At 39.3% G+C, this 24879-nt stretch overlaps 3 protein-coding genes across 11 annotated transcripts in view; 2 read left to right on the top strand and 1 right to left on the bottom strand.

Annotated features, from left to right (window-relative positions):
- Positions 1-207: 207 nt before the first annotated feature.
- On the top strand, positions 208-5981 carry Prosalpha7 (proteasome alpha7 subunit). Its single transcript, XM_034977113.2, has 5 exons — positions 208-389; positions 598-804; positions 1345-1593; positions 4914-5026; positions 5767-5981. Exons 1-5 carry the CDS (start codon positions 369-371, stop codon positions 5942-5944), a joined length of 768 nt encoding a protein of 255 aa, XP_034833004.1. The 5' UTR covers positions 208-368; the 3' UTR covers positions 5945-5981.
- On the top strand, positions 5979-16031 carry LOC117989772 (odorant receptor 49a-like). Of its 2 annotated transcripts, none has more exons than XM_069503960.1 (9): positions 5979-6183; positions 8702-8854; positions 9118-9300; positions 10162-10363; positions 11378-11474; positions 13834-13947; positions 14506-14594; positions 14721-14787; positions 14882-16031. In XM_069503960.1, the coding sequence occupies exons 1-9, from the start codon at positions 5979-5981 to the stop codon at positions 14945-14947; spliced, it is 1176 nt and encodes a 391-aa protein (XP_069360061.1). In that variant the 3' UTR covers positions 14948-16031. The 2 variants fall into 2 exon arrangements, with proteins under 2 accessions (XP_069360061.1, XP_034833074.2); XM_034977183.2 differs by lacking the exon at positions 5979-6183 and adding an exon at positions 7385-7700.
- The window catches only part of ASPP (Ankyrin-repeat, SH3-domain, and Proline-rich-region containing Protein), a 302304-nt gene continuing 293328 nt past the window's right edge, over positions 15904-24879 (bottom strand). For 6 of the 8 annotated variants that reach the window (XM_069503952.1, XM_069503953.1, XM_069503954.1 and 3 more), the window contains 10 exons: positions 24646-24827; positions 21823-21985; positions 20167-21018; positions 19654-20016; positions 18917-19564; positions 18282-18364; positions 17864-17979; positions 17439-17540; positions 16452-17035; positions 15904-16119 (listed from right to left, as the gene is read on the bottom strand). In XM_069503952.1, the coding sequence (XP_069360053.1) occupies positions 16719-17035; positions 17439-17540; positions 17864-17979; positions 18282-18364; positions 18917-19564; positions 19654-20016; positions 20167-21018; positions 21823-21985; positions 24646-24827 (2826 nt within the window). In that variant the 3' untranslated portion in view covers positions 15904-16119; positions 16452-16718. The remainder of the gene's footprint in view (positions 16120-16451; positions 17036-17438; positions 17541-17863; positions 17980-18281; positions 18365-18916; positions 19565-19653; positions 20017-20166; positions 21019-21822; positions 21986-24645; positions 24828-24879) is intronic. The other 2 variants (XM_069503948.1, XM_069503951.1) reach the window with 2 other exon arrangements.

Raw genomic sequence — 24879 nt, 5'->3', positions numbered from 1 at the left:
GTGACACTTCACAAGATGGCGGCGTTTGTTCCGATTTACGTCACGCGCCAAAAGAGCCTTGTCGCACTGTAGGTACTCGTCCACACGCCGCTTGCTGTTTGTCGTTGTCGCAAGCATTTGGAGACACCATAATAAGGTTGCCTTATAAAAAAATATTTGTCTGTGACCAGCAGATTTGCTTGTCATTGCGCTTGTCTTTCGCAAAATATAATTTGTCACATTATTTTGTCTTCGGTGTTTGTCTTTGTCATTATTCGCCGCTTTACAAAACGTTGAATGCAATTTATTAAAAAGTGAATTTATTACAATATCATTTATGAATATTATACTTTAAGAATTGGAAGTTAATTTATTTACTTGCTACAACTATGAGTTCAATCGGAACAGGCGTAAGTATATACTTTTGAACTTGTAAATTTGCCAGCAAGTGTTCAGTTTTCTTGAATTGTTGGGGGATTTTCTGATAATAAGTCACGTTTAACTGTTCTTCCGCGTAAATTAGTGATTTTTTTGTAATAGCAAAGTAATATTAAGTTGAAATTCGTAATATATTTTTGTTCAAAATTGCTTATTCATGACAGACCGTTTCGTTTTCAGTATGATCTTTCTGCATCTCAATTCTCTCCCGACGGCCGTGTATTTCAAGTTGAATACGCTGCAAAGGCTGTAGAGAACTCTGGTACCGTGATCGGTTTAAGAGGAAAGGATGGTGTCGTATTTGCTGTGGAAAAACTTGTAACATCAAAACTGTATGAACCTGGTGCTAATAAGAGAATATTTCATGCGGATGAACATGTTGGCATGGTAATTATAGTCTGTCACAGGTCGAGATGGCAATCGGGGATGGAACGCCCCACCTCATACCCGATTGCCATCTCGTCCTATTGTGTATTACACTTGTGTATAAAGTTTAGTATTTGTACATTTTAAGGTTGCGTACCTCAAAAGGAACCCTTATGAGATCACTCAGTCTGTCTATCTGTCAATTGGGAGGAATCAAAACCTACAATAGTAGAATCATGAAATTTGATACGTAACAATGTCTTATACCTAGCACAAGTAAAGGAAAAATCTGAAATCTGGTAATTTGTGGTTAGATTTTGATGAAATTTGGTACAGAGGTAGCTTACATCCGGGGAAAGGACATAGGCAAATTTTTTATCCCGGAAAATCAAAGGAGTTCCCACAGGATTTTAAAAACCTAAATCCACTCGGACGAAGTAGCGGGCATCCTCTAGTACTAAATAATTATTATGTCCCAAATTTTGTGAGCATGTTTCCGAGAAGGAGCAAGTTTTTGTAGTAAGCTGATGTTATATTAATGAAAATTATCTGTAATTGCAGGCAGTAGCTGGCCTCATCTCAGATGCAAGACAGATAGTAGAAACAGCAAGATCTGAAGCATCCAACTACAGATCTCAGTATGGAATCCAAGTCCCCCTCAAATACCTTAATGAGCGTGTGTCTATGTACATGCATGCATACACACTCTACAGTGCCGTCCGTCCGTACGGCTGCTCGGTCATCATGGGCACCTGGTCAGACTATGAGGGACCTCAGATGTATATGCTTGAACCCAGTGGTGTTTCATTTGTAAGTAATAATATTATACTGTGTTTAAAATACCCAAGGATGTGGTTATGTCAATCTCTGTTAACCAGTTGGTTGATTTCGTTACATCAATCATCATTACAATCTCAATTGTTATGATAGGCTGAATTTGTGTGATTTTTGTTGCAACAATGCATTGTAGCCAATAGTGGGCAAGCATCAACCAATCAGAGGTGATTGTGATTGTGATATTGTAGCTGTAAATTCTACCGCAATCGTGCTTGATTACGGTAGAATTTACAGCTACAATATCACAATCACAGTCTGCTGACTGACTGACCGATCTATCAACGCACATCTCAAACTAGTGGACGGATCGGGCTGAAATTTGGCATGCAGATAGCTATTCTGCCGTCCTCAAGCTAAAACGTCGTTAACCAACATTTGGCCAAATTTGACTTTTTAACGCTATCTTACTTAGAATTTTTTTTTCTATCGACCAATCTTACCGGTATTTTCCTAGCTGCTGTAGTTTTTGAAATAGCAATATGAAGAACGTCGTTAAATAACTACCTGTTCATATGAAAACAACACTTAAACGCATTTAACTGACATTTGCCAGTCTAAAATGTCTCAAAGCAGGTTTTTTTCTTAAATTCCTTAACTAAAATGTCTTTAAAGTCACTATACTTATTTTTAAATTAAGTTTTTCTCCAAAATTATGGTGCACTATTCCATAACTTAAATGTCTTTTAACGAAAATGCTAGACTAAAATGTCTTTAATGACACATAAACGCGTTACAGTTTAGTGATATTTTGCAAAAAAATATTGTTTACTATCCTAAAATAACTCTATCCCGCAATACATAACTTTAATGTCTCTAACTATTCCCGCATCTCGCGAGGTTGTGACTTTCTTCTTCTTGCAATGCCGTCTCCTATCGGAGGTTGGCAATCATTAGAGCTATCTGCACCTTGGACACTGCTGCTCGGAAAAGAGATCGGGTACTCTTCCCGTACCATTGGCGTAAATTCTTTAGCCACGATGTTCTTCTACGGCCTGCTGGTAAGACTGCCGGCTGTTTTCCCCTGAATAATGAGCTGAAGGCAGTCGTATTTGCTATTTCTCATAATGTGGCTGAAATACTCCAACTTCCGCACTTTTATGGTCTTCAGGATTTCAACATCTTCACTTAGCCTCTGTAGAACAGTTGCATTTTTGATACACTGTACCCAAGAGATTCTCAACATTCTTCTGTATACCCACATTTCAAAAGCTTCTAACTTTGACTAGTGCGCCTGCGAGAGCTTTCTGTAAACGCCTTGTGGCATTCAATCAAACGTTTGCACCAATAGGCAAAATAACCAATGAGTTCAAACCTCTCACTGTACTCTGGAATGATAGCGTAGTGGGAAGAAAACAAGAGGACATAACGGACTAAGAGGACTTGCTATGAAGAAAAAAGGAAAATTGTATGATTTTATGGATTTTGTAATGTCACAATTATTACAGCTGACCTAAGATAGTGCTTTTATTTTATTTATGAATACGGAGGATATTTTGAAATCCATGGTTTTTCACGGTTCACTTCTACAAACGGGCCCACAAAGGACGATGGTAACTGAAGAGAGAGTCATAAAATCCAGCTTCACAGGGGAAGTTGGAAAAAATATTATTAGGATTACGATCAATCACAAATACAATAGATACAATAAAACTATAATATACATTAATATGCTACTCGTAATATCTACGTACAATAATTAACCTCGGAAAACAGATAAAACTCCTTAACCTGTGAATCCTACTTAGCCATGATAGTTTCCTTTAAAATTGATTATATTATATACTACTGCTGTGAATTTTTTCACGTTCCTTTATACAACCATATGGCTGATAAAGGGGGTAGACACTTGACTCTAATAAAAATTAGCACTTTAATTAAAACATCATATTTTACAACGGATCTAGAAATTGAAAAATGATGTTCCCACACCCACAGTATTTTTAGAATAGAATAGAATAGAATAGAAGTACATTTATTGGTTGATCCGACACATGATAAACACAAACACAAATATTTACAAAAAAAACATTCCTTAAAATCTAATAGGTACCTATTATCTAAAATGTGTCGTGCCAACGAAAGACCTATTCAACGATATCTCACACTATGGGGTAGACGAGAAAAAAAAATTCACCCCCACTTTACATGTAGGAGAGCCACCCTAAAAATAATATTTATCACAATTTTATTTCACCACTTTGTCGGCGTGATTAATATTTATACCCATGCCAAATTACAGATTTCTAGCACTAATACTATAAGTTTTAACAAAATAAGAGACTACTTTCGGACTGTTCCTCTTTCAATTGTTGTAGTTACCGTTACTTTCATTGGAAAACCTCAAATTTTTATAAACAATGCTAACCTAAAAAGTCGCTACGGTTCGATCATTTGCAATAAACCACATTTTAGTTTAGCAATTCTCCCCAAAAAACGCTACTGTATACAAACCATTTCTATTCTACTAGACTAAAATGTGTTTAAATTACAAAAACCGCATTTTAAGTGTTATGTTATTGATAGTTTTAAGGATCATAACCTAACCTACAATGTCGTTAAAGTCTTTTAGAGTCATTTTACTTTAGTAATTATACAATTTTTTTAAGTTTCGTAAAACGATGAAAAAAGTAAATGCAATCCAAGCCTTAAACGTCGTAAAGGGTAATCTAACGACATTTAAGTTATGTAAATACAAGACGTTGTTAGAAAAAATGCTAGACTAAAAAGCCAAAACTGTCCTGCTTTAATTATTATTTATTCTAGAAACTTAAAAATACAGCTATTCAAAAGTGCTCTATTTGCACTACATTTTCATAGTTTCAAGTTTTGTATACGGTTATTAGTTATCAAATGGCATCATTTCTTCATAAATTCGCGCTTTTTTGATCATATCTCGAAACTTGGTTGTGGTAGTTAACGACACTTTAGCTTTAGGACGGCAGTATTATGATGTAGGCATCTGCTAAGAAAGGATTTTTGAAAATTCAACCCTTAAGGGGTTCGAAATTTGTGTACTTGATGCGGACAAAGTAGCATAAGCTAGTTATAAATAATAGTAATAATAATAACAATAATATCCCCAATCCCTATTAATACTATAAATCTGTTCTGCTAGCTTTTCACAGCCTATCCTTTTAACCAATTCTGAGGAAATGTGGTACAGAGGTAGTTTTCATCCTAGAAATGGGTGTCCTAACCACTAGGCTATCACAGCTTTAGACTATTATACTAGGTGATAGTAGTCCAATTTTGCTGATTACTTTTAATAATCCAAATTGTTGTTTTGATTCCAGTCATACTTTGGGTGTGCTGTTGGGAAGGCCAAACAAGCTGCGAAAACTGAAATTGAAAAGTTGAAACTTGCGGATATGACTGTGAAGGAATTAGTGAAAGAAGCGGCTAGAATGTAAGTTATACTCAAAAAACCGGCCAAGTGCGAGTCAAACTCGCGCACTGAGGGTTCCGTGTTACAATCGTATTTTATCGACATTTTGCACGATAAATAAAAACTATAGTCAACTAGTTCAACGGTTGAACTAATCAGTTGAACTAGTGGGAACGAGCGTTGATTCCGGATACCTCTATCTTTTCGGAGTTATGGCTATTGCCATAACTTCGATTGAATATAACTTGATTTAACGATGAAGGAAAACACCGTGAGGAAACCTACATACCTGAGAGTTCTCTATAATGTTCTGAAAGTTGCGAGAAGTCCGCACTGGACCAGCATGGCAGACTAGGGCTAAACTCTTCTCATTCCGAGAGGAGACCTATGTTATGCTGTCGATGAGTTGATAGTAAGCGTTTCTTTTATTTTGAAGCAGTGATAGCCTAGTGGTTAGGACGTCCGCCTTCTAATCGGAGGTTGGGGGTTCGATCCCGGGCACGCACCTCTAACTTTTCGGAATTATGTGCGTTTTAATTAATTAAATATCACTTGCTTTAACGGTGAAGGAAAACATCGTGAGGAAACCTGCATGCCTGAGAGTTCTCAAAGGTGTGTGAGGTCTACCAATCCGCACATGGCCAGCGTGGTAGACTATGGCCAAAAACCCATCTCACTCTGAGAGGAGACCCGCTCTCTGTAGTGAGCCGGTGATGGCTTGATCATGATGATGATGATGATGTTTCTTTTATCAATTTCAGGATTTACGTAGTGCACGACGAGCTGAAGGACAAACAATTCGAGCTGGAAATGTCGTGGGTGTCGAAGGACACGAACGGCCGACACCAGCTCGTGCCGCGAGAGGTCGCCGCGGAGGCCGAGAACCTCGCGAAGCAGGCCCTAGCAGACATCGAGGACTCTGACGATGGTGAAATGTAAACTAATAATAATTAGATAATAAATTTTATTACAAATGTTTGTTTTTTTTTCTAGCTATGCATATTCTATGCCTAGTACGCGGACACCCCGCACGTCACCCGCGCTATCCCGCATCGGGTTAGCGTGGAGAGATCTTCGTTATTTTATAAAAACTGAAAGTTTTTCTGCGTATTGTCCCAAACACGGAGGAACGATCAGCGACTATGAAGTTTGTATCTCGATGGCTTTGGGAGATACAGGTAATAAAGGTGTAAGAAATCTTACGTCTATAAATTAAAAAAAATTGTCATTTATTTAGGCAACTTGAACCCATTTTAACATACATAAAAGTAAATACAAATACAAATGTCTATGCTTTATACCTTATCTATGCATATTTTTTAAATTTTAACTTCATAACTATGAAATATTAGTGAGCTATGGATTTTGATGCAAAATTACTTAATAATTTTCTCTAATAACAAGTTTGGTTGCAATAATGCAATATATTTTTACTACAAATAAAAGCCCGTTGGCTATAGGTCAACGATTAAGTGGTTTCACTAATAATACAATATTAGTGTAGCTTGGACATTGAATATTTATATTTTCTTCATGAGTGTGGCAGCAAAAAAACAACATCTATATAGTCGAACTATATTTAATTTATCAAGGCTTTTAAATTCATTAGGTATTATCTAGCACATGCAAATTGAGGGCAAACTCATCATGATATTCTCTCTGAGAAGAGTTTGGGATTTAGGCCACAGTCTGCCAAATTGGCCGAGTGCAGATTGGCAGATTTCACATAATATCTTTGACAACATTACATTATTTAACTCTCAGGCATGCAGGTTTCCTCATAATGTTTTCCTTCACCGTTAAAGCAAGTGATATTTACCTAATTGCTTAAAACGCACATAAGAGCTAGGAAAAAATGTACGGAAACTTATCGTGGTATATACCACGATAAATTTCCGTACATTTTTTCCGCAAAATCTGTGAACTATAGAACTATATAAAAGCGCGCGCATTGCGGAATTAATTTCGCAGTGCACGCGCTTCTATGTATGTATGTATGTAGGAAAAAAACCTACGGAAATTTACCGAGGTGCGCGCTAGCTCTTACTCCGAAAAGCCCGTACACGCCCGGAATCGAACTCCCGAATAAGAGGGTGACGTTTTAACCACTAGGCTATGCCGCTGAGGGCAAACACAACAAATAGAGACTTTGCGAACAAGAGCTGCAAATTACGTTACGTACGGAAACGACGTTTTAAGAAATATTGGGCTAGTTTTTGTTGTAACCACATAGGTTATTAGAACGAAATGTCAAAACATTTCGTTCTAATAACCTATCGTTCGTTCGTTTTTTTCAAAAAAATTCATTGTTTTGCTGATACTACAAATCCGACTAAGTACTACTACTCATACTATAAAATGCTAAGATTAATATTGTACTTTAGTATTTTAATCAAAAGTCTGCCGCCTGATACAAGCTAACCTTGGTTCAATATGTCCAGTTTAGACCAAATATCTCCAACGTTTGTTAGCACATTTATGCGCCAAATAAAAATGCTACAAATGGTTGGTGTTGATATATTTGACGATACCAACACATCATTTATTAGAAAACATGGAAGATTAATACTTTTTACCGGCATGATTCTCTTCATGTTTGTTGGTCTGATTTTGTATATTGTAAAGAGAAAAGAAGTGGATGCGAGCTTTTTGGACGTCGTGAAAGCTATACCCAGTATTTTAGTTTTAATACAAAGTAAGTTAACCAAACCAAACATGTACGTGTACTTGTTCATTTGCGTTTAGAAAATAGTAACTCGCCGTTGTCGACCGGCCTAGCCACGCCTCCCGACCAATTAGATCGCCTAAAATTATAAAGGCAAGTTTACGATGAGCATCACTATTTTCTAAACGCGAATGAACTATAATATTAATACTGATATGGCGAACGAAGAACCGATAGACGTTGTAGTTCCAAGTTGCTGGAAGCTGGCATGGCTAAGTTGCACCTCAGCGTTGGCGGACTGGGCAAACAATATCAAACGAGTCTCAGTGAGCCGCTGGATTTAGGCGGTGCAAGTCCGTGACATGTGAAAGTTCCTACAAGAGATCTATGTACACTGTCCAGCATTGGACGTCTATCGGTTGGCATAGTGATCTTGTACGAAAAAAGCAGGAAGAGCTAGAGCTATCAGCTATTCAACACTAAAATGCTTGTACCTACTAGATTCTACTAGGAAATACGTTGTTGTTCCCTTGTTACCAAATATCATTTTAGTACCTACCAGCTAATGTCCGCACCAGCGTAGATTTTGATTTTTTAGAAATTCCGTGAGAACTATGATTTTCAGGGGTATAAAACGTATCCTTTTTCCGCCTCCAGAATGCAAGCTATCTCTGAGAAAAGTCCAATGCATACAGGCACATCTCTATATATAAAAATGAATTGCTGAATGTGTTGCTGATCGCAAATCTCGAGAACAGCTGAACCGATTTCGTTAATTCTTTTTTTATAATATTCCTTGAATTAAGAGGATGGTTCTTACGGAGAGAAATATTCAAAAAATTGCCTGAAAAAGAATCGACTGTTAGGCGGTACGAAGTTCGCTGGGGCAGCTAGTCTCTAATATTAACTCAAAACTACGATGGCTATAGTTAAGCTTATAGTTAAGAGTCGACCCTGTCGCGTACCAACTATAGGTTAGATCTTTTGTTAAGCTTCGTCAGTGATTGCCACAAACCACTTGGTAATTGCAGGCATGATCAAGATAATCGTGGTGACAATCAAACGAAATAAAATAAAACAACTGTTCTTGGCAATCGGCAAATTGTGGAAGATTGATTATGAAAATAATGCGAAAAATTTGGAAATGCACTCTTGGATTCGCCGTTTGAAACTCTGGGATAATGGTTAGTTCCCCTTATTTTAGAAAAATATTTTTTCTGTCCGTTTTTTGAAATTCAATTTTTTTTTAACTGACCTAGGGGTAAGGGCTGATTAAAATACCCCTTTTAGGTAAGCCTGCTTCCATCGAGTGCTCTCGTCACTTGCCACTAGGTGAGATTGCAGTCAAGGATTTACATTTAAGTCATTGAATAATAATAATTTCTCGTTTATATGGGTAAAATAAAGCTGTTTAACATATTTGTTGTGTAAATTTACTTGTTTTCAGTTATGTTTGGAGCAATGGCGGTCTCAATCATGTTTTTCGCATTCGTCCCCTTAGTAGTCACAATATACAGATTTTACTCAGAATCCAAGCCTGAGTACAAATTTCTACTAGAGATGTATTTCTTTAGTCATGTAGACTCTCATTTAACATATTCGATAGCAGTAGCATACCAAGTGGTCACGTGTAAGTATTTCTCGAATATTTTGTTAAGCAGCTGCATTTAGCCTACAACCCGAGAAAAAGCCACGAGAAAGCTTTGTCTACTTGCTTATAATTCCCGGCAGTTAAACAGTCGCGTCTGGCGGGTGCCAGCTCGCGCAGGTATTGTTCCATGCGATTTTGTACTGTGTACGGATGTAGCACTCGCACTAATGCAGATATTGAACGCGGGGAGCGGCGTGGCACGCGAGCTGGTGTGTTCCGCTCCCGCGCGTCGCGCGCCCCACTGCAGGCACCTAAAAATGCTATTGCGATGCGTCTTGCTTCAAGAACGATTGTTTAGTTGGTCCGGACTACACCTAGATATTACTGACAAGGTGAACAGCCTAAACGTAATCTCTAAGGCATGGAAATAGGAACAAAATCTGAAATCGCAACTAGTCGCACCGCCCTCTATAAAATAAAATATTATTGACTAAACCTATAAATGATCAAATCAGAAATGAGGAGATCCGTAGGAGAACTAGAGTAACCGACATAGCTCAACGGGTTGCGAAGCTGAAGTGGCAATGGGCAGGGCACATAGTTCGTACAACCGATAGACGTTGGGGTCCCAAGGTGCTGGAATGGCGACCTCGCACCGGAAGAGGCAGCGTTGGAAGACCCCCCATTAGGTGGACGGACGACATCAGACGAGTCTCAGGGAGCCGCTGGATCCGGGCGGCGAAAGACCGTGGCGTGTGGAAGTCCCTACAAGAGACCTATGTCCAGCAGTGGACGTGGACATCATCATCATCATCAACTAATAAGTTGATGATGATGATGATGATGATGATGATGAAACTTATAAAAAATCTAATATATTATGTATTATTTTTATTCTAGGCGTCCTATGCCAAATGTGCATATACACGCCGTGTGATTACCTGCTTTTACATCTATCGTTCTCTATAGCTGCCTTATTAAGTTTGGTTCAAATCGACTTGCTAAGCCTAAAGGGCACTAACTTGGAAGATTTAGATTTTTATTGGAACGATAACTGCGAAGACATTAAAAGCATTGTGAAAACGCATCAAATGTTATTAAGGTAGGCAAAACGCACTTGATAATTTTGCGTTTGTATTTTCTTTAGAAAGTATACCTACTGAGTACTCGCTGAAAATTGTACTCAAATACCTAGCTGCTCATTTATCTGAATGTTCTTGATTGCATTCTAAAATTTCATTGTTTACTTAATTGAGACACATGCACGTTCTCAGATTAAACTATGTATCCAATATTAGTACCTACACTACCTCTTTTCAGCTAAAAACTCAACTGAGTCCCCTTCATGTTCTCAGCCAAGAAGAGTCTTCTCGCTTGACGAGTCGATTCGTACGGGACAGCATTGCGCCTCAACTCGCTTGCCACCTCTACCGCATAAATCAATACTTCTATCTATACTAATAAACTAGCTGATGCCCGCGACTTGGCTTTTAAAAATCCCGAACTCTTTGATTTTCCGGGATTTTATTAACATACCGATTTCAAAGCCCAATGCAAATAGGAATGTTATTAGGACTTGCTAGCAAGCAACATCGCGTCGGTTTCATCATCATCATGATCAACCCATCACCGGATCATTACAGAGCACGGGTCTCCTCTCAGAGTGAGAGGGGTTTTGGCCATAGTCTACCACGCTGGCCATGTGCGGATTGGTAGACTTCACACACCTTTGAGAACATTATGGAGAACTCTCAGGAATGCAGGTTTCCTCATGATGTTTTCCTTTACCGTTAAAGCAAGTGATATTTAATTAATTAAAACGCACATACCTCCGAAAAGTTAGAGGTGCGTGCCAGGATCGAACCCCCGACCTCCGATTAGAAGGCGGACGTCCTAACCACTAGGCTATCACTGCTTCCAGTATCACAGTTCCAGTTTAAGCACAATATATTATAATAATACTAACGTACCTAGTTAAAGATCTGGAGAGTGACATAGGCTACCTACTTTTGTCCCGAAAAATCAAAAAGAATCATGGGTTTTCAAAAACCTAAATGTACACGGACGAAGTCGCGGGCATCAGCTCGTGTATTAATATGTTCTTTATGGTTTCCAGTCTCGCGGGACGTCTAAACAAAATTTTTAAGGAGATCATTTTCTCTCAAGTTTATTTATCATCGGTGATTATTTGCTGCTATTTATTTACTGCCGTGGTAAGACTTCCTCTACTTATACAATATAATATAATGCCTGCACAAAAACATGAGATCTGTATGCTTTTTATATCTCATCAAGGTAATAGACAGCCTTGTACTGAAACTTAAATTCGTCCATCGAGATGCCAGGAAGTCAGTAAAGGCAGATTCGATAAACCGGCGGAGAAAAAAACTACCTTATAGCACGCGACAAGTCGAGAGGACAATCAGGGAGAGAACGCCCCGCACACACACACAGCCCCCACGCTAACCCGGTGTGGCCGAGCGGGTGATGTGTGGGTGTGCGGGGCGTCCCCCCGCCTCATACCCTGATCGCCAACTCGAGCTGGCATGGACTATACCTACCTTCACTTGATTTTCATGTTGCATAAACCCAAAGTCATAAAACCCAGATGGGAAGAAAGATCGTTCCTTCAGGGCCGTAGCTGTGGGGGGAGGCGCATTGCAATGCCCTACCTTAAAATCCGATAGACGTTAGGATCTCAATGTGCTGGAATGCTGACCGCACCAGAAGGCGCAGCGTTGGAAGACTGCCCACTAGGTGATGGGACGACATCAGACGGGTCGCAGGAAGCCGCTGGATTCTTGCCGCCTGAATCCAGACGGTCAAGAGACCGTGGCGTGTGGAAGTCCTAATTTAGGAACGTTTTGCACTGCGTCTGGCACTATAATAGGTCTCAAAGGACATGATACAGATAGACAGACAAAAATGCAAAACTTATAACACCTCTCTTTCGTGTCAACGTGGTTAAAATCACCAAGAGCTTAAAAAGTATTTCTATACAAAATTAAAGAACTTTGATAGATATACGGTCTTCGCATCAGAACATGCCACATGGTCAATAAACAACCTTTTGATCTAATCTAAATAAACTCAGGTCTGGGTTCGAAACCTGGTCGTACAATTTATTTTACGTGTAAGCCTTGATTTTATTATTGAATTTTTTTTAATTTATGATTTCTAATTTTTTTGTGAATTTTATCTCTTCTTTCTTAATTTTACATGGCTAAAAATTGTTATTGGTTTTGAAAAATGTTAAATAATGTATTTTTTAAATATTTATCACAAAAACATGTTACTTTTTACATTCACATAATTTTTTAAAAATAGAATGCAAAAAAGTTGAAAAAGTAAGGATTTATTCATTAAAATCCTGACTCGCGCTATCAAAGTTTTTACGTTTCTGTGCTATATATACGGTCGTTTCGCTTATGCAATCGGGGAGTCCGTTTCTACACAGTGAGACAGTGGTAACGGAGCGCTGTTCTAATCTCCGTAATAGGAGGACGTTGGTCCTAGTGAGTAGTCTGGGATGCTCCTAGGTTTCCGATATTTGAAGAATCACGTTGCTGATGATAAATGATGTACTCTCGAGTAATATAAGCGGATTGCCCATAGTGGCATATAGCGGTCATTGCAGGATGTATTTCCTCGCCCCCACTGCTGTAGAAAATTTGACTCCCTTTTTGACTTTTTTGTGAACATCGCTTTTACTGTTTGTTAGTGTCTAGCATCGTAGCGCTCAAACGGTGGACCAAGTTCGCATTTTTTTAGGGTTCCGTATCTCAAAAGGATTAAGGAAGCCTTATAGGATCACTGTTGTGTCTGTCTTGTCTGTCAATAAAACCTATAGGGCACCTCCGCACCTACTTCCCGTTGAGGATTCTACTATTATTTTTTATTCAGAAGATACAAGTTAGCCCTTGACTGCAGTCTCACCCAATGGTAAGTCACGATGCAGTCTAAGATGGAAGCGGGCTAACCTGGAAGGGGATGGCAGTTTTTAATAAACCCATGCCCCTTTGGTTTCGCTCCCTTCAGAACGCTAAATCGCTTGGCGGCAAGGCAACTAGAATCATGAAAGCAGGTACTTATAGGTAGGTCTTATAGCACAAACAAAGGGTAGAGTCCGAAAACCGTGAACGTGTGGTTACATCACAAAAACACCGGCTAAGTGCGAGTCAGATTCGCGCACTGAGGGTTCCGTAGTACAGTCAGTCTGTCTGTCTGTCTTTCTAGTCAAATTCTAGGTCAACGGTCAACCCTACCCTGTAAGAAATCTACAGGGTACTTCCCGTTGACCTAGATTCATGAAATTTGGCAGGTAGGTAGGTCTTATAGCAGACATAATTATAAGTGGAAAAGATCTGAACACTGTGAATTTAACTTAAGATCTATAAGAGTTCCGTTTTTCCTTTTGAGGTACGGAACCCTAAAAATATTAAAATGTACTAATAGCCCTCAGAAACTATATTTGTAGGTATTCTATAATAATATTACTCAAAACCTTGGACAATTTGGTGAACTGGTTCCTAAAGACCCTACCTACTTTGGGTATTACACTTCATATCACAGTTTCAGATGTCAAAATATGGTGTAGCCCCAATTCTGGGTGACCTAATGGCCTCAATGGCTGTGTTAGTGGAGATGTTAACTTTAGCAGTGCCTGGCGAAGTCATCGCCGATACTGTAAGTATCTATTTCCTAATGATTTCCTAAATAGATAGGTATCATCGTCATCATGATCAAGCCATCAGCGGCTTTCTCTCAGAGCACGGGTCTCTTCTCAGTAAGAGAGGGCTTGGCCATACCACGCTGGACAAGTGCGGATTGGCCGACTTCACATATCTTTGAGAACATTATGTCTACATAGAGTTTTCACTCTCAGGTTACCTCAAGATGTTTTCCTTCACCGTTAAAGCGAGTGATTTTTGATTTCTTAAAACGCACATAACTCCGAAAAGGTATAGGCTCGGAATAGAACCCCCGACCTCCTAAATAGGAGGCGGACGCTAACCACTAGGCTACACACAGCATGTAACTTTACACTAAATTATCTAAGTATTACTTATTAATGACTAGCTAATGCCCGCGACTTCCTCTGCGTGGATTTAGGTTTTTGAAAATCCCGTTGAACTCTCCGTGCGGGTGACGTGCGGGTGTGCGGCCTCATAAGCCGATTGCCATCTCGACCTGTCGCGGACTATACTTACCAACTGCTACCGAAGGAAAAAATCATAATTTCAGAGCTCGGGCATAGCATATGCAGCATATCAGAGCCCGTGGTACGAGAGAAGTTACAAATTCAGAAAATATATTGCTATACTAATTGTCAGGTATTACTTACCTACTCCTTATTATTATATCCTTATATATCATATTATTTTAATGTTATTTGTAGGTTTTGATCAGTTATTATACCTAAACTACTAAATCTCTTCAATAATGTTTTCGTTTTTCAGAGCTCAAAAGCCGATTCATCTTTCTGCTTTAGGATTTTCCGATCTAACGCTCGTAATGTTTTCTAAGGTAAGTTCGATTGTTAGCTAAGGTAAGAACTACATAGTTGGAATTACAATAGAAATAGAACTCGCATAATTTAATCAAATGAATCTTTTTACAGGTAGTCAGCACAACTTGGTCATATCTATCTTTATTGAATCAAATGACTAAGAAATTGGACCTTTAATCTTATTACTTACCTAAGTAATACTCGTATCTAGGATTGATTTTTTTTAAAGTTGTCTACACTATCGTCCTACGCACACAGCACAAAAAAATGAGACCAGCCATACACGGACAGCTTGAAGCAGTCAGGATGGACTGCTTCAAGCTGTTGACTCTGACTGCTCGAGCTGTCCGTATATGTTGATCATTTGCTAACCGCTCGAGCAGTCTGTGTATGGCGGGCCTGAGTTACGAAACAAATAATTGTCCGTTCATAGTGACTTGACGCGTGAGTAATATTATGTTGGCGCCATTGCAAATCACGCAATAATAACCCCTAATTTCTAAGCAATTAATAAACAAAACAATGGTGCCAACATATTAGGTACTCACGCGTAAAGTTACGATGAACGGACAATAGGCGGCGCTCTTCTTCGTTGAAATGCAATTTAAGTAGTGGTAGGTAGTAGGTACTAGGCTTACACAGAAAATGCGTTAGTTTTAAACATTAAAGGTATGACACCAGCTGGATTTAACTCACGCTCTTACGCCTATAGATCATAGATGTTCTATTTCACGAAGACCGTTTGGCTATGTTTGTGTGAGTGCATACGTACACATTGTTCTAGTGTGCGTGGTACTCAATCTCGACCGCGACACGATTTACGAATACGATACACTCCCTACTACAATCAAGGCTGAGCGGTCTTCATGAAATAGCACAAGTATATATACTTACTAGGAAGCAGTCATAGTCTCAATGCACAACAATTACTAACTGTGCACATAGGTACTTAAATGTGTTTCAAAGGAGTTTCAAATAAATAATGAAGTCACTTATTTGTAATATTATTTTGTATTGTCAATTATTTATAATAATATTTCACAATATTTTCAGAAACCCTAAGAATAATACAAATTTATTACCAATTAATTACAACGATGACTCAGGGTATTTATAAAATGTACAATATAATCTCATTCGTTTTGAACTTTATTAGCTTAGGTATTTAAATATTTACAAAATATTTTAAATATTTTAAAATTGTATACAATAGTCTATTTTTAGATTACAGTGATATAAATACATAAAAAATAAGAATTACCCAGTAGGTATTGTATTTACAATGTGATAGATTTTTAATTTAAGCCGTTGTTTTCTTATTCTTGCAGTGGGGTTACTCTTGGATATAACTGTAACAAATAAAATACGCATTACATCATTTCTTAAAGTATCAAAAAGATGGATAGTAGGTAGGTAGATATTTCCTAGCTTCATCTTCATTTCTCAGTATCCCCGTTGTCCTCATACCATTTCCTCACCTTGTGTTAATCTCAACTCTCGTCCAGCTAATCATTGTGTTACATGTATACCTAGATTTTTATAGTATTTACCCCCTACATGTCTTTCATCTTTCGCCATCATCTCCTTTGCTCACACTTGCATCTTCCCGCCAATCTCGAAGGTAACTCATTAGTACCGTAATACCGTTTACTGTATATACGTAGTTCCTTATAGTACTCACCCCCAGCAAGTTCCTAGGCACGTAACCCTCGTTCCCCGAGTCGTCTCTGCACCACCACCACTCCCGCTCGTTGTCGTCTCCCTTCTTCAGCACTTGTTGTCTCACTGTAGCCACTCATGATACTCACCCCCAGCAAGTTCCTAGGCACGTAACCCTCGTTCCCCGAGTCGTCTCTGCACCACCACCACTCCCGCTCGTTGTCGTCTCCCTTCTTCAGCACTTGTTGTCTCACTGTAGCCACTCATGATACTCACCCCCAGCAAGTTCCTAGGCACGTAACCCTCGTTCCCCGAGTCGTCTCTGCACCACCACCACTCTCGCTCGTAGTCGTCTCCCTTCCGCAGCACTTGTAGTCTCGCTGTATCCACTCATGATACTCACCCCCAGCAAGTTCCTAGGCACGTAACCCTCGTTCCCCGAGTCGTCTCTGCACCACCACCACTCCCGCTCGTTGTCGTCTCCCTTCCTCAGCACTTGTAGTCTCGCGCCCATCTCAAACGACAACTCGTCGCTTCGCGCGGCAGTGTATGAGAAAACGGCGTACACTAATCCGTTGTTCATAATGCCGAGTTTTTCTTGAACACCTGGAAAATATCAATCAGATGAAGTTAGACATCTCTTTATAGTACTATGCGTATTAAAGCGATGCGTCAGTTTTACGATTCGTAAAACTGTAGTCTGAACGCACATTTGGCGAAACGAAGGCGATTCGTTAGCTGAGCAGCGCCGAGCACGTATTGGTGCCCACATGAGTGAGCGAGACATAGTACAGCTTCGCTTCTGTCGGGTGTCATACGACGACGCCTCATTTTTAATACGTTATTCAATTTTCCATTCAGTGTAGGAGATGTAAGAAATGCAACGTGGCTCTCAATCGATTGATACGACTTTCAATGTGGGCTTGTATAGGTGCCTGAGTTTTAAAACTATCAGATATTATAAGCTAGCTAGCTAGCTATTTTTTAATTAAAAAAATATAGAACTTACTATAGAGGTACTCTGAGCAACCATCAAAACCTTCCTCGTCCTCTTCACATTTTTCTGCTGCTGTTTCGTGATCTGACAATGTTGTAGCAAATATGCAAGCGCCTGCAAATGAAAAAAAAAACAATTTTAGAAACTTCTTATACGCGCTTCAATTCGTAGACAGCCTGGGGATGCCTGTCCACTGTACTGCGTTGCGTAGATAATATGTTTAGCAGGTCAATTACGTTATTATTATTAATAAACTAGCTGATGCCTTTGATCAACTCTTTGATTTTCCTAGTAGTCTATGTCCTTCCTCGGGATGTAAGCTGACTCTGTACCAAATTTCATCAAAATCGGTTGAACTGTTTGGCCGTGGATAGCTAGCAGACAGACAGACACACTTTCACATTTACAATACTAGTATGGAATGGATTCTTACTTACCATTATCGACAAGGAACCGCACCATCGGAAGATTGTTGCACGAAGCGGCACAATGCAGTGGTGTCCAACCGTCTGAATCTTGTGCGTTGACGTCGCAACCTAATTCTACCAGAAACCTGTAATTCATAAAAATTGTCTTTAACGTCTATCATCATATTATATGACTTCATTTTTAGGTATGCCTCTGTAACTTGAACGTGTGCGTGCGCGTGGACTACAAAAATTTCAAACCCCTATTTTGCCCCCTTATATGTTTGAATTTCCAAAAATCCTTTCTTAACGGATGTCTGTGTCATAATAGCTATCTGCATGCCAAATTACAGCCTGATCCGTCAAGTAGTTTGACTTGTGCGTTGATAAATCAGTCAGTCAGTCAGTCAGTTTTTCTTTTTTATATTTAGAAGAAGATAAATCTTACTTGACTATTTCAAAATGTCCGGCACAAATGGCGTTGTGAAGAGCCGTTATACCCTCATCATTGGCAGCGCTTGCATTTTGCACCTAAAACAAGATTTATTCGTTAAACTAAAATTTATTTGCCTACTGCATATCATCATCATCTTCAGCCAATATGTGGCTTCTTTTAGCTTACGTGCTCTATCTTTGCCTTTTTGCATTCAACCAATGTGCTGTTAAATATTGCTGTGGAGCGCCTTACACCCTGTTTGCCAAGACGGGGTCTCCAGCGAAAGAGTATCGGGTGGAGAGTCTCCACCCTTTCAACTCCAATATATCTATCCATCGACAGACGTCACCAGAACACTGCCACTTCAGCGTGCAAGCCTTGAGAGCTATGTCGGTCCTTTAGTTTTTTGGTAAATTGCCTAAATGTCTAAACGAAACTGAACTTCTTAATTTTGTTAGTTAACTTTTCACACCTGTTATTTAATATGGACATGAAACGGCGAATTCCCTACATACTCTTTACGCAAAGAACTTTGTTAAAAGATAGCACTCATTTTGGACGTGTCAACTGTCCATTTAGTTAAGAGATTTGTGTACCAACGGAGTACCTACTACCATTAATGTTCCAGAAAAATAATAAGTTTTTACCTGAGTTGCCGTCTTCTTCACAAGCTCTAATTCACCCTCTAAACTTGCATCTAAAAGCAAGGCTAGGGGATCAAAGCTCACTCGCCTCGCCAGCGGAGCCTTTCCTCCTTGCTTCAAATTGCCTTTCTTTGACCGCCTCAAAACATTCTCAGATCTCTGAGAATCCTGACCGTTCAAATCTACAGAACTTATTTGCTCTGTCATATCAGAAACACCATCTTTACTGTCCTCCTGTTTTTCATTGGAATTTAACGATATATTGTTATTCAATGATCTATCAACTTCATCTTTTGGCTTCGTTTTCTCCTTCTGGCCATTTTGCATTTCACTTGGAGCTGAATCAAGGTTTAAGTGATCCATCTCTGGGAACAAGAAGGCTGGTGGCATTTCTATACGTCGGTTTATGCTAACGTTTATGGAGTTTTTCGTATTATTCACGTTTCTAAGCTTTGGTTGTTCGCTTATAGGAGGTTTTCTAATCGTCAATGGACGAGCCTTGATTATCATGTCGTTACCATTACTTGCTTCTTTCAGATTTTGCGCTTCGCTATCATTTGACAAATCGGGCATAGAAACTGTGGGCACATTCATTGTCTCCGTCGTTTGATTGTACCCTACATCATGGTTGACTGATTGTCTCGGTGGAGTCTAAAACATGAAAATCATTTGTGCACATAAACGTGATATTTTGTGATTATTTATCAGCAAGTGAATAATAAACTATTATAAAAACTTACCTTGATAGTGGGTTTAGGAGGTAATGCTGGTTTAGGTGATTTGTCCATTCCACTAACATCTGGCGTAGATAAAGGTGTACTGGCGCTTTGTGGTGGGGATAGCAAGATGCTTTGTGATGATGCATTCTGGCCATTGAAGTTTGAACTGGAAGTGCCTGTAGATAGCCCTGATGCCGTGTTTCTAACAATCTGGGGTTGGGAATTAACCACGTTACTAGTTACATGATTCGATACGGTTATGCTTTGAGTCTGGACAGTTTGTGGTTGAACTGGTTGAATTTTTGTTGAAGATGTCTGATATATGGGTGATGGTTTGCCACTCGAGACCTGAACCGATGTAGGTGCTACACTCGATACGGGTTTCTGTAATGATTAATGAATGATTGATGGCAATATTTACATATGAAGGTGTAACTAGCTATAACATGATTATATAAGCAATAATGGATACAGTACAACTACCATTGAATGAAAAATGATTTTTGAATGATTTTTATAAAAAAGTTGTCTTACCCCAAATCCTATAGAACTGCTGGCTGATGTTGTACTCGATAGTAAACTTGGAGAGCTGCCTTTAGCATTGCTTTGCTGACTCTTTCCGCTATTTCGAGACCCATCGTTATTTTGACTACTGGTGTGACTTAACCTAGAATTTTGTGGATATGCATGATTTTCTTTGCCCTCTTGATTACATCTACTAGAAGAGTCTGATTTTTGCAGCTGATATGTATGTTCCTGTTGATATGTTGCTTCGTTCTGACTCAGTGGCGTCGCCAAACTTTTGTTCACAACCGAGAGAGGCGTCGAGTGCACCGTCATGTGATTCACGTTCGTTGCATTTTGATTCTTATTATCTTGCTCGATGGTTTTACCATTGACTTCAGGTTGTTTTAATTTACCATTAGCATTTGGGAATTTAGTGTTGTATGGTAAAGTTTGATATTTAGGATCAGATTTGCTTGCTGCAAATTCTGGAGGAAATTCTTGTTCATTTATTTTCTGTTCTTTACCAGTTTGGTTACTATTTGAACTGCTTGTACTATTTGGACTATATTGAGGTTGTTTCGGATACTCAGAATATTTATTCATATGATCAAACATTGGTTTCTGATCATACGCGTTTGTAATACCTTGTTGAACATGACTAAATGCGCTACCCTCATGTTTGTTTGTATATTGCCCTTGGTACTGACTATCTTGTACGTTCGCTGGCATGTGAGGGTAGTTACCGTTATACAAGGGATTCATCATCTGTTTCTGTTGCAAGAAATGAGCTTCCTGTTGTATTAGATGACTCTGAATATTATCACTTTGTGTCAGCTGTTTTAATGGCACGTTGTTTTGAATAACGTTTTGCTTCATGGCCTGTAAAAAGATAACATCAAATTTGAAGAGTATTGCAATTAAGTTCACTTGTTAAATATAAATTAATGCGAAACTGTTTGTCTGTCTGCTAGCTTTTCAGGGCCTAACACTTCACCGATTTTGATGAAAGTTGGTACGGAGTTAGCTTACATCTCGGGGAAGGATATAGGCTTTTTATCCCGAAAAATCAAAGAGTTCCCACGGGATTTAAAAAAACCTAAATTCACGCAGACGGAGTCGCGGGCATCATCTAGTATTATCATTAAAGCGGTTCTCCACATATGGCGTTTAAGAAATCACCCGCACCCAGAACAGAAAGCATTTTCTAATGACTAATTCACCGTTCACTTCATCATCATCATGATCAACCCATCACCGGCTCACTACAGAGCGCGGGTCTCCTCTCAGAGTGAGAAGGGTTTTGGCCATAGTCTACCACGCTGGCCATGTGCGGATTGGTAGACTTCACACACCTTTGAGAACATGGAGAACTCTCAGGCATGCAGGTTTCCTCACGATGTTTTTCTTCACCGTTAAAGCAAAGTAAAGTACAGTAAGAGAAGGGCTTGGCTATCGTCCACCGCACTGGACAAGTGCGGATTGGCCGACTTCACATATATCTTTGAGAACATTATGTTTTCATAAAATTCTCACTCTCAGGTTACCTACCTCAAGATGCTTTCCTTCACCGTTAAAGCAAGTGATATTTAATTAATTAAAACGCACATAATTCCGAAAAGTTAGAGGCGTGCCCAGGATCGAACCCCCGACCTCCGATTAGAAGGCGGACGACCGTTCACTTACTTGGAAGTTATTGTTATGAAGGCTCTGCGCGTGTGGAACATGGTTGTACGGTTCCACTGCGGCTACGTTCCCCCTCGCCTGCGGGTTCTTTGGTTGGCTGTTCGCTGCGTTGTTACCGGCCGGGTAGTTGGGGAGCTGCTGCATCGGCGTTGGGTTGTTCGTTCTGTAAACAGTTTGGACATAGGTTTAGTTGTTGCTACTTTTCACGGCTGTTGGAAGACTGATGGACTTTGGAGTCAAAAAGTCGTTTACCGAGGATCCGGAAAGTGTGTATTTGAAAAAAAACGCACGGAATTGAGCACCTTTTCCTTTTTGGAAGTCGGTTACAAAGTGACTGGTATTGATTGGATGTGAAAGGAAACAGTTAGAGTCCTATGTCCAACAGAAGATAGACAATGGCTGGTGAAGATGATGATTTTCGAGGGCGATTTGCGATGATTTTTTAAGCGTGGCGTAGACTTGCTGAGACAGCGCAAATCGTTTGTGATGGTTAAGCAACGTTGATCCAAGTCGGTAATTGGATGGGTGATCCGAATTTGGTCTCTGCCTGTCCACCGTTCTTTGGAGAACACGTTAATCTATTTTTAGTTATTTTCACTATCATTGATAAAAGTCGAAATCAGAATAGTCATGCCATGCCTATCTAGTGTCATAAACACTAGCTAGGCATGGGGTAGGATCTGAAAGTCAACCGTATTATTATCCCAAGAAAACTTAACTTAACTTAACACAAAGAAAAGGTGGATGGATTGCGTGAAAGAGGATATGCGTGAAAAAGAAGTGGATAATACGTTGACGAATGACAGGAATGAGTGAAAGAAGAAGACATGTTGTGCCGACCCCACGTAGCGTGGGATAAGGTAAGGAAGAAGAAGAAGAAGAATTATATAATAAATGGAAAAGACACAACCTAAAAGCAAGGAGGAATATGAAGCAGAGAAAGAAGGAAAACAGTAAAGTATCAAGATTTTAATTATTTAGGTAGGTACCTTACCCAGTACCTACCTACTAACTACCTACTGAATCACTTTCAAACATTAGTTAGATAAGGATTTATTTAGAAAATGAAGAGTTTCAATCAAGATTTCAATCACATCGTTCCAATTCCTTTCCTTAATCATTTAAAACACATTTTTTACACGATAGACATTTTATAAATTGGTAGTTACGATCACTTTTAATATTTTTCACAAAAACCGAATAAGCGCCCTCCTTCGCCACCCTCGGCTTCTTATCGGCGGAATTTCAATTAAATTTCTCCGACATGCTTTACATAAATCGTTTTACGTTGTACCTAAGTAGGTAGGTAGTTCCTTTGTTTGTAACCGAACTTACAAACGTGAAAATATGGCCAAATTTTAATATTCATTTCAAGATTTAGAAATTAGTATTATTGACACTGCTTGTTTACGTCCTACATAAACTCAAAAAGAAAGTGAATCAGAAGTAGGTAATAAATAGAGTATACTTAGCCGAAAAATGTGGGTAGGTACTCGTAGATAATAGTGTTTATTTTGTTTGTATATATTCTTCACGAAATGGAGTGCTCTGAATTTAGTGCCATAGTTTTCTACAAAAAAAAATTGCCACAGTTTTTCTTGTAAACTATGGCACTAAATTCAGACCACTTTATTTCGTGAAGAATTTATGTAGGTACAAGCAAAATAGGCACTATTATCTACACCACACTTTATAAAAACGTTATTATTTTCAAATCAGTATCAGTATGAGTAGGTTTTGTACTTTTGTTTTGGGAAAGCGGTGATAGCCTAGTGGTTAAAACGTCGGCCTTTTATTCGGGGGTTCGATCCTGAGCATGTACCTAACTCTAACTTTTCAGAGTTAGGTGCGTTTTAAGTAATTAATTATTACTTGTTTTAACGGTGAAGGAAAACGTCGTGAGGAAAAACTGCATCCTTAAGAGTTCTAGATAATGTTGTAATTCTCAAAGGTGTGTGAAGTCTGCGAAACCACACTGTGCTAAATAATGACGATGATGTTACAAAAATAATCTAATCTGCCTACCCATGTTTAGTTCAACAAACAATTTATTTAAGTAGTACGACAAAAACAGGCCAACAGTATAATAAAGTTAAATTAACGGGACTCTCAACGATAAATAACTGTAAAACATTCAACAGGAACTTGGAAAGTAATTACAAGTTCAAGATAAGTAATAATGTTGAAGTATCTTTTCTTAGTAAAACAGAAGTATGAAACAAATAACAGCACTGAGTAGGTAAGTAACACTGTCCATTTTCTTGAAGACGTCATAAAGGACTCTTAAGTTTAAAGTTTTATTTTGATGGAAAATCTTATAAAGGCGTGTTATTAAGATCTTGGACGCTCGCTGCTAGCTCGCTACAGATTAAAAGTTCAAACAATAGGTACCTATTTATGAGTAGGTACTAACTACGACAAGCGAAAACTTCGTCTACTGCAGATAGGTATGTGTGCAGCGCACAGTCGTCTGGGACGTGGCTTGCGAGGTAACTATAAGATACCCATAAGTTGCGCCTGTCAGCCGCGTCCGATATAATTTGTTCGCGCCTATAGGCTTGATTATCATCATCACCATCATCAACCAATAGACGTCCACTGCTGGACATAGGTAGGGACTTCCACACGCCACGGTCTTGCGCCGCCTGAATCCAGCGGCTCCCTGCAACTCGTCTGATGTCGTCCGTCCACCTAGTGGGGGTCTTCCAACGCTGCGTCTTCCGGTGTGAGGTCGCCATTCCAGCACCTTGGGCCTCTAACGTCTATCGGTTGTACGAATTATTGATTATCATGCAGTCAAAAATGGAAAAGAGTAAGGTTTACCTTTGCTGGGGTTGTCGATGCGCGGCCGCAAGCTGTCGGTTGAGCGCCCGCTTTCTCAACAGCCTCGCCTGCAATTCGGACACCCTTCGGTCTATACTCCGCATTTCCTCTTGTCTTGCACCAAGGGCCGCTCTCTGCGCTGATAGTCTGCCATTTTGCTGTTCGTTTAACTTATTCCGGTACTGAAAAGAAAAGAAATAATAACATTAGTAGATAGGTAGGTAACTATACCAA

This window comes from Maniola hyperantus, chromosome 16 (assembly GCF_902806685.2).
Source record: "Maniola hyperantus chromosome 16, iAphHyp1.2, whole genome shotgun sequence".
In the NCBI taxonomy this organism is placed as follows: domain Eukaryota; kingdom Metazoa; phylum Arthropoda; class Insecta; order Lepidoptera; family Nymphalidae; genus Maniola; species Maniola hyperantus.
This window is presented reverse-complemented; position numbering and strand designations above follow the sequence as displayed.

Excerpts from the sequence above, each read along its gene's own strand:
- Prosalpha7 (XM_034977113.2), top strand. The coding sequence starts at position 369 with ATGAGTTCAATCGGAACAGGC. Across the intron at positions 805-1,344 it reads CGGATGAACATGTTGGCATG|GCAGTAGCTGGCCTCATCTC; the intron begins GTAATTATAGTC and ends CTGTAATTGCAG. Across the intron at positions 1,594-4,913 it reads AACCCAGTGGTGTTTCATTT|TCATACTTTGGGTGTGCTGT; the intron begins GTAAGTAATAAT and ends TTTTGATTCCAG.
- LOC117989772 (XM_034977183.2), top strand. The coding sequence starts at position 7,439 with ATGTCCAGTTTAGACCAAATATCTCCAACGTTTGTTAGCACATTTATG. Across the intron at positions 10,364-11,377 it reads ACGCATCAAATGTTATTAAG|TCTCGCGGGACGTCTAAACA; the intron begins GTAGGCAAAACG and ends TATGGTTTCCAG. Across the intron at positions 13,948-14,505 it reads GCGAAGTCATCGCCGATACT|AGCTCGGGCATAGCATATGC; the intron begins GTAAGTATCTAT and ends TCATAATTTCAG.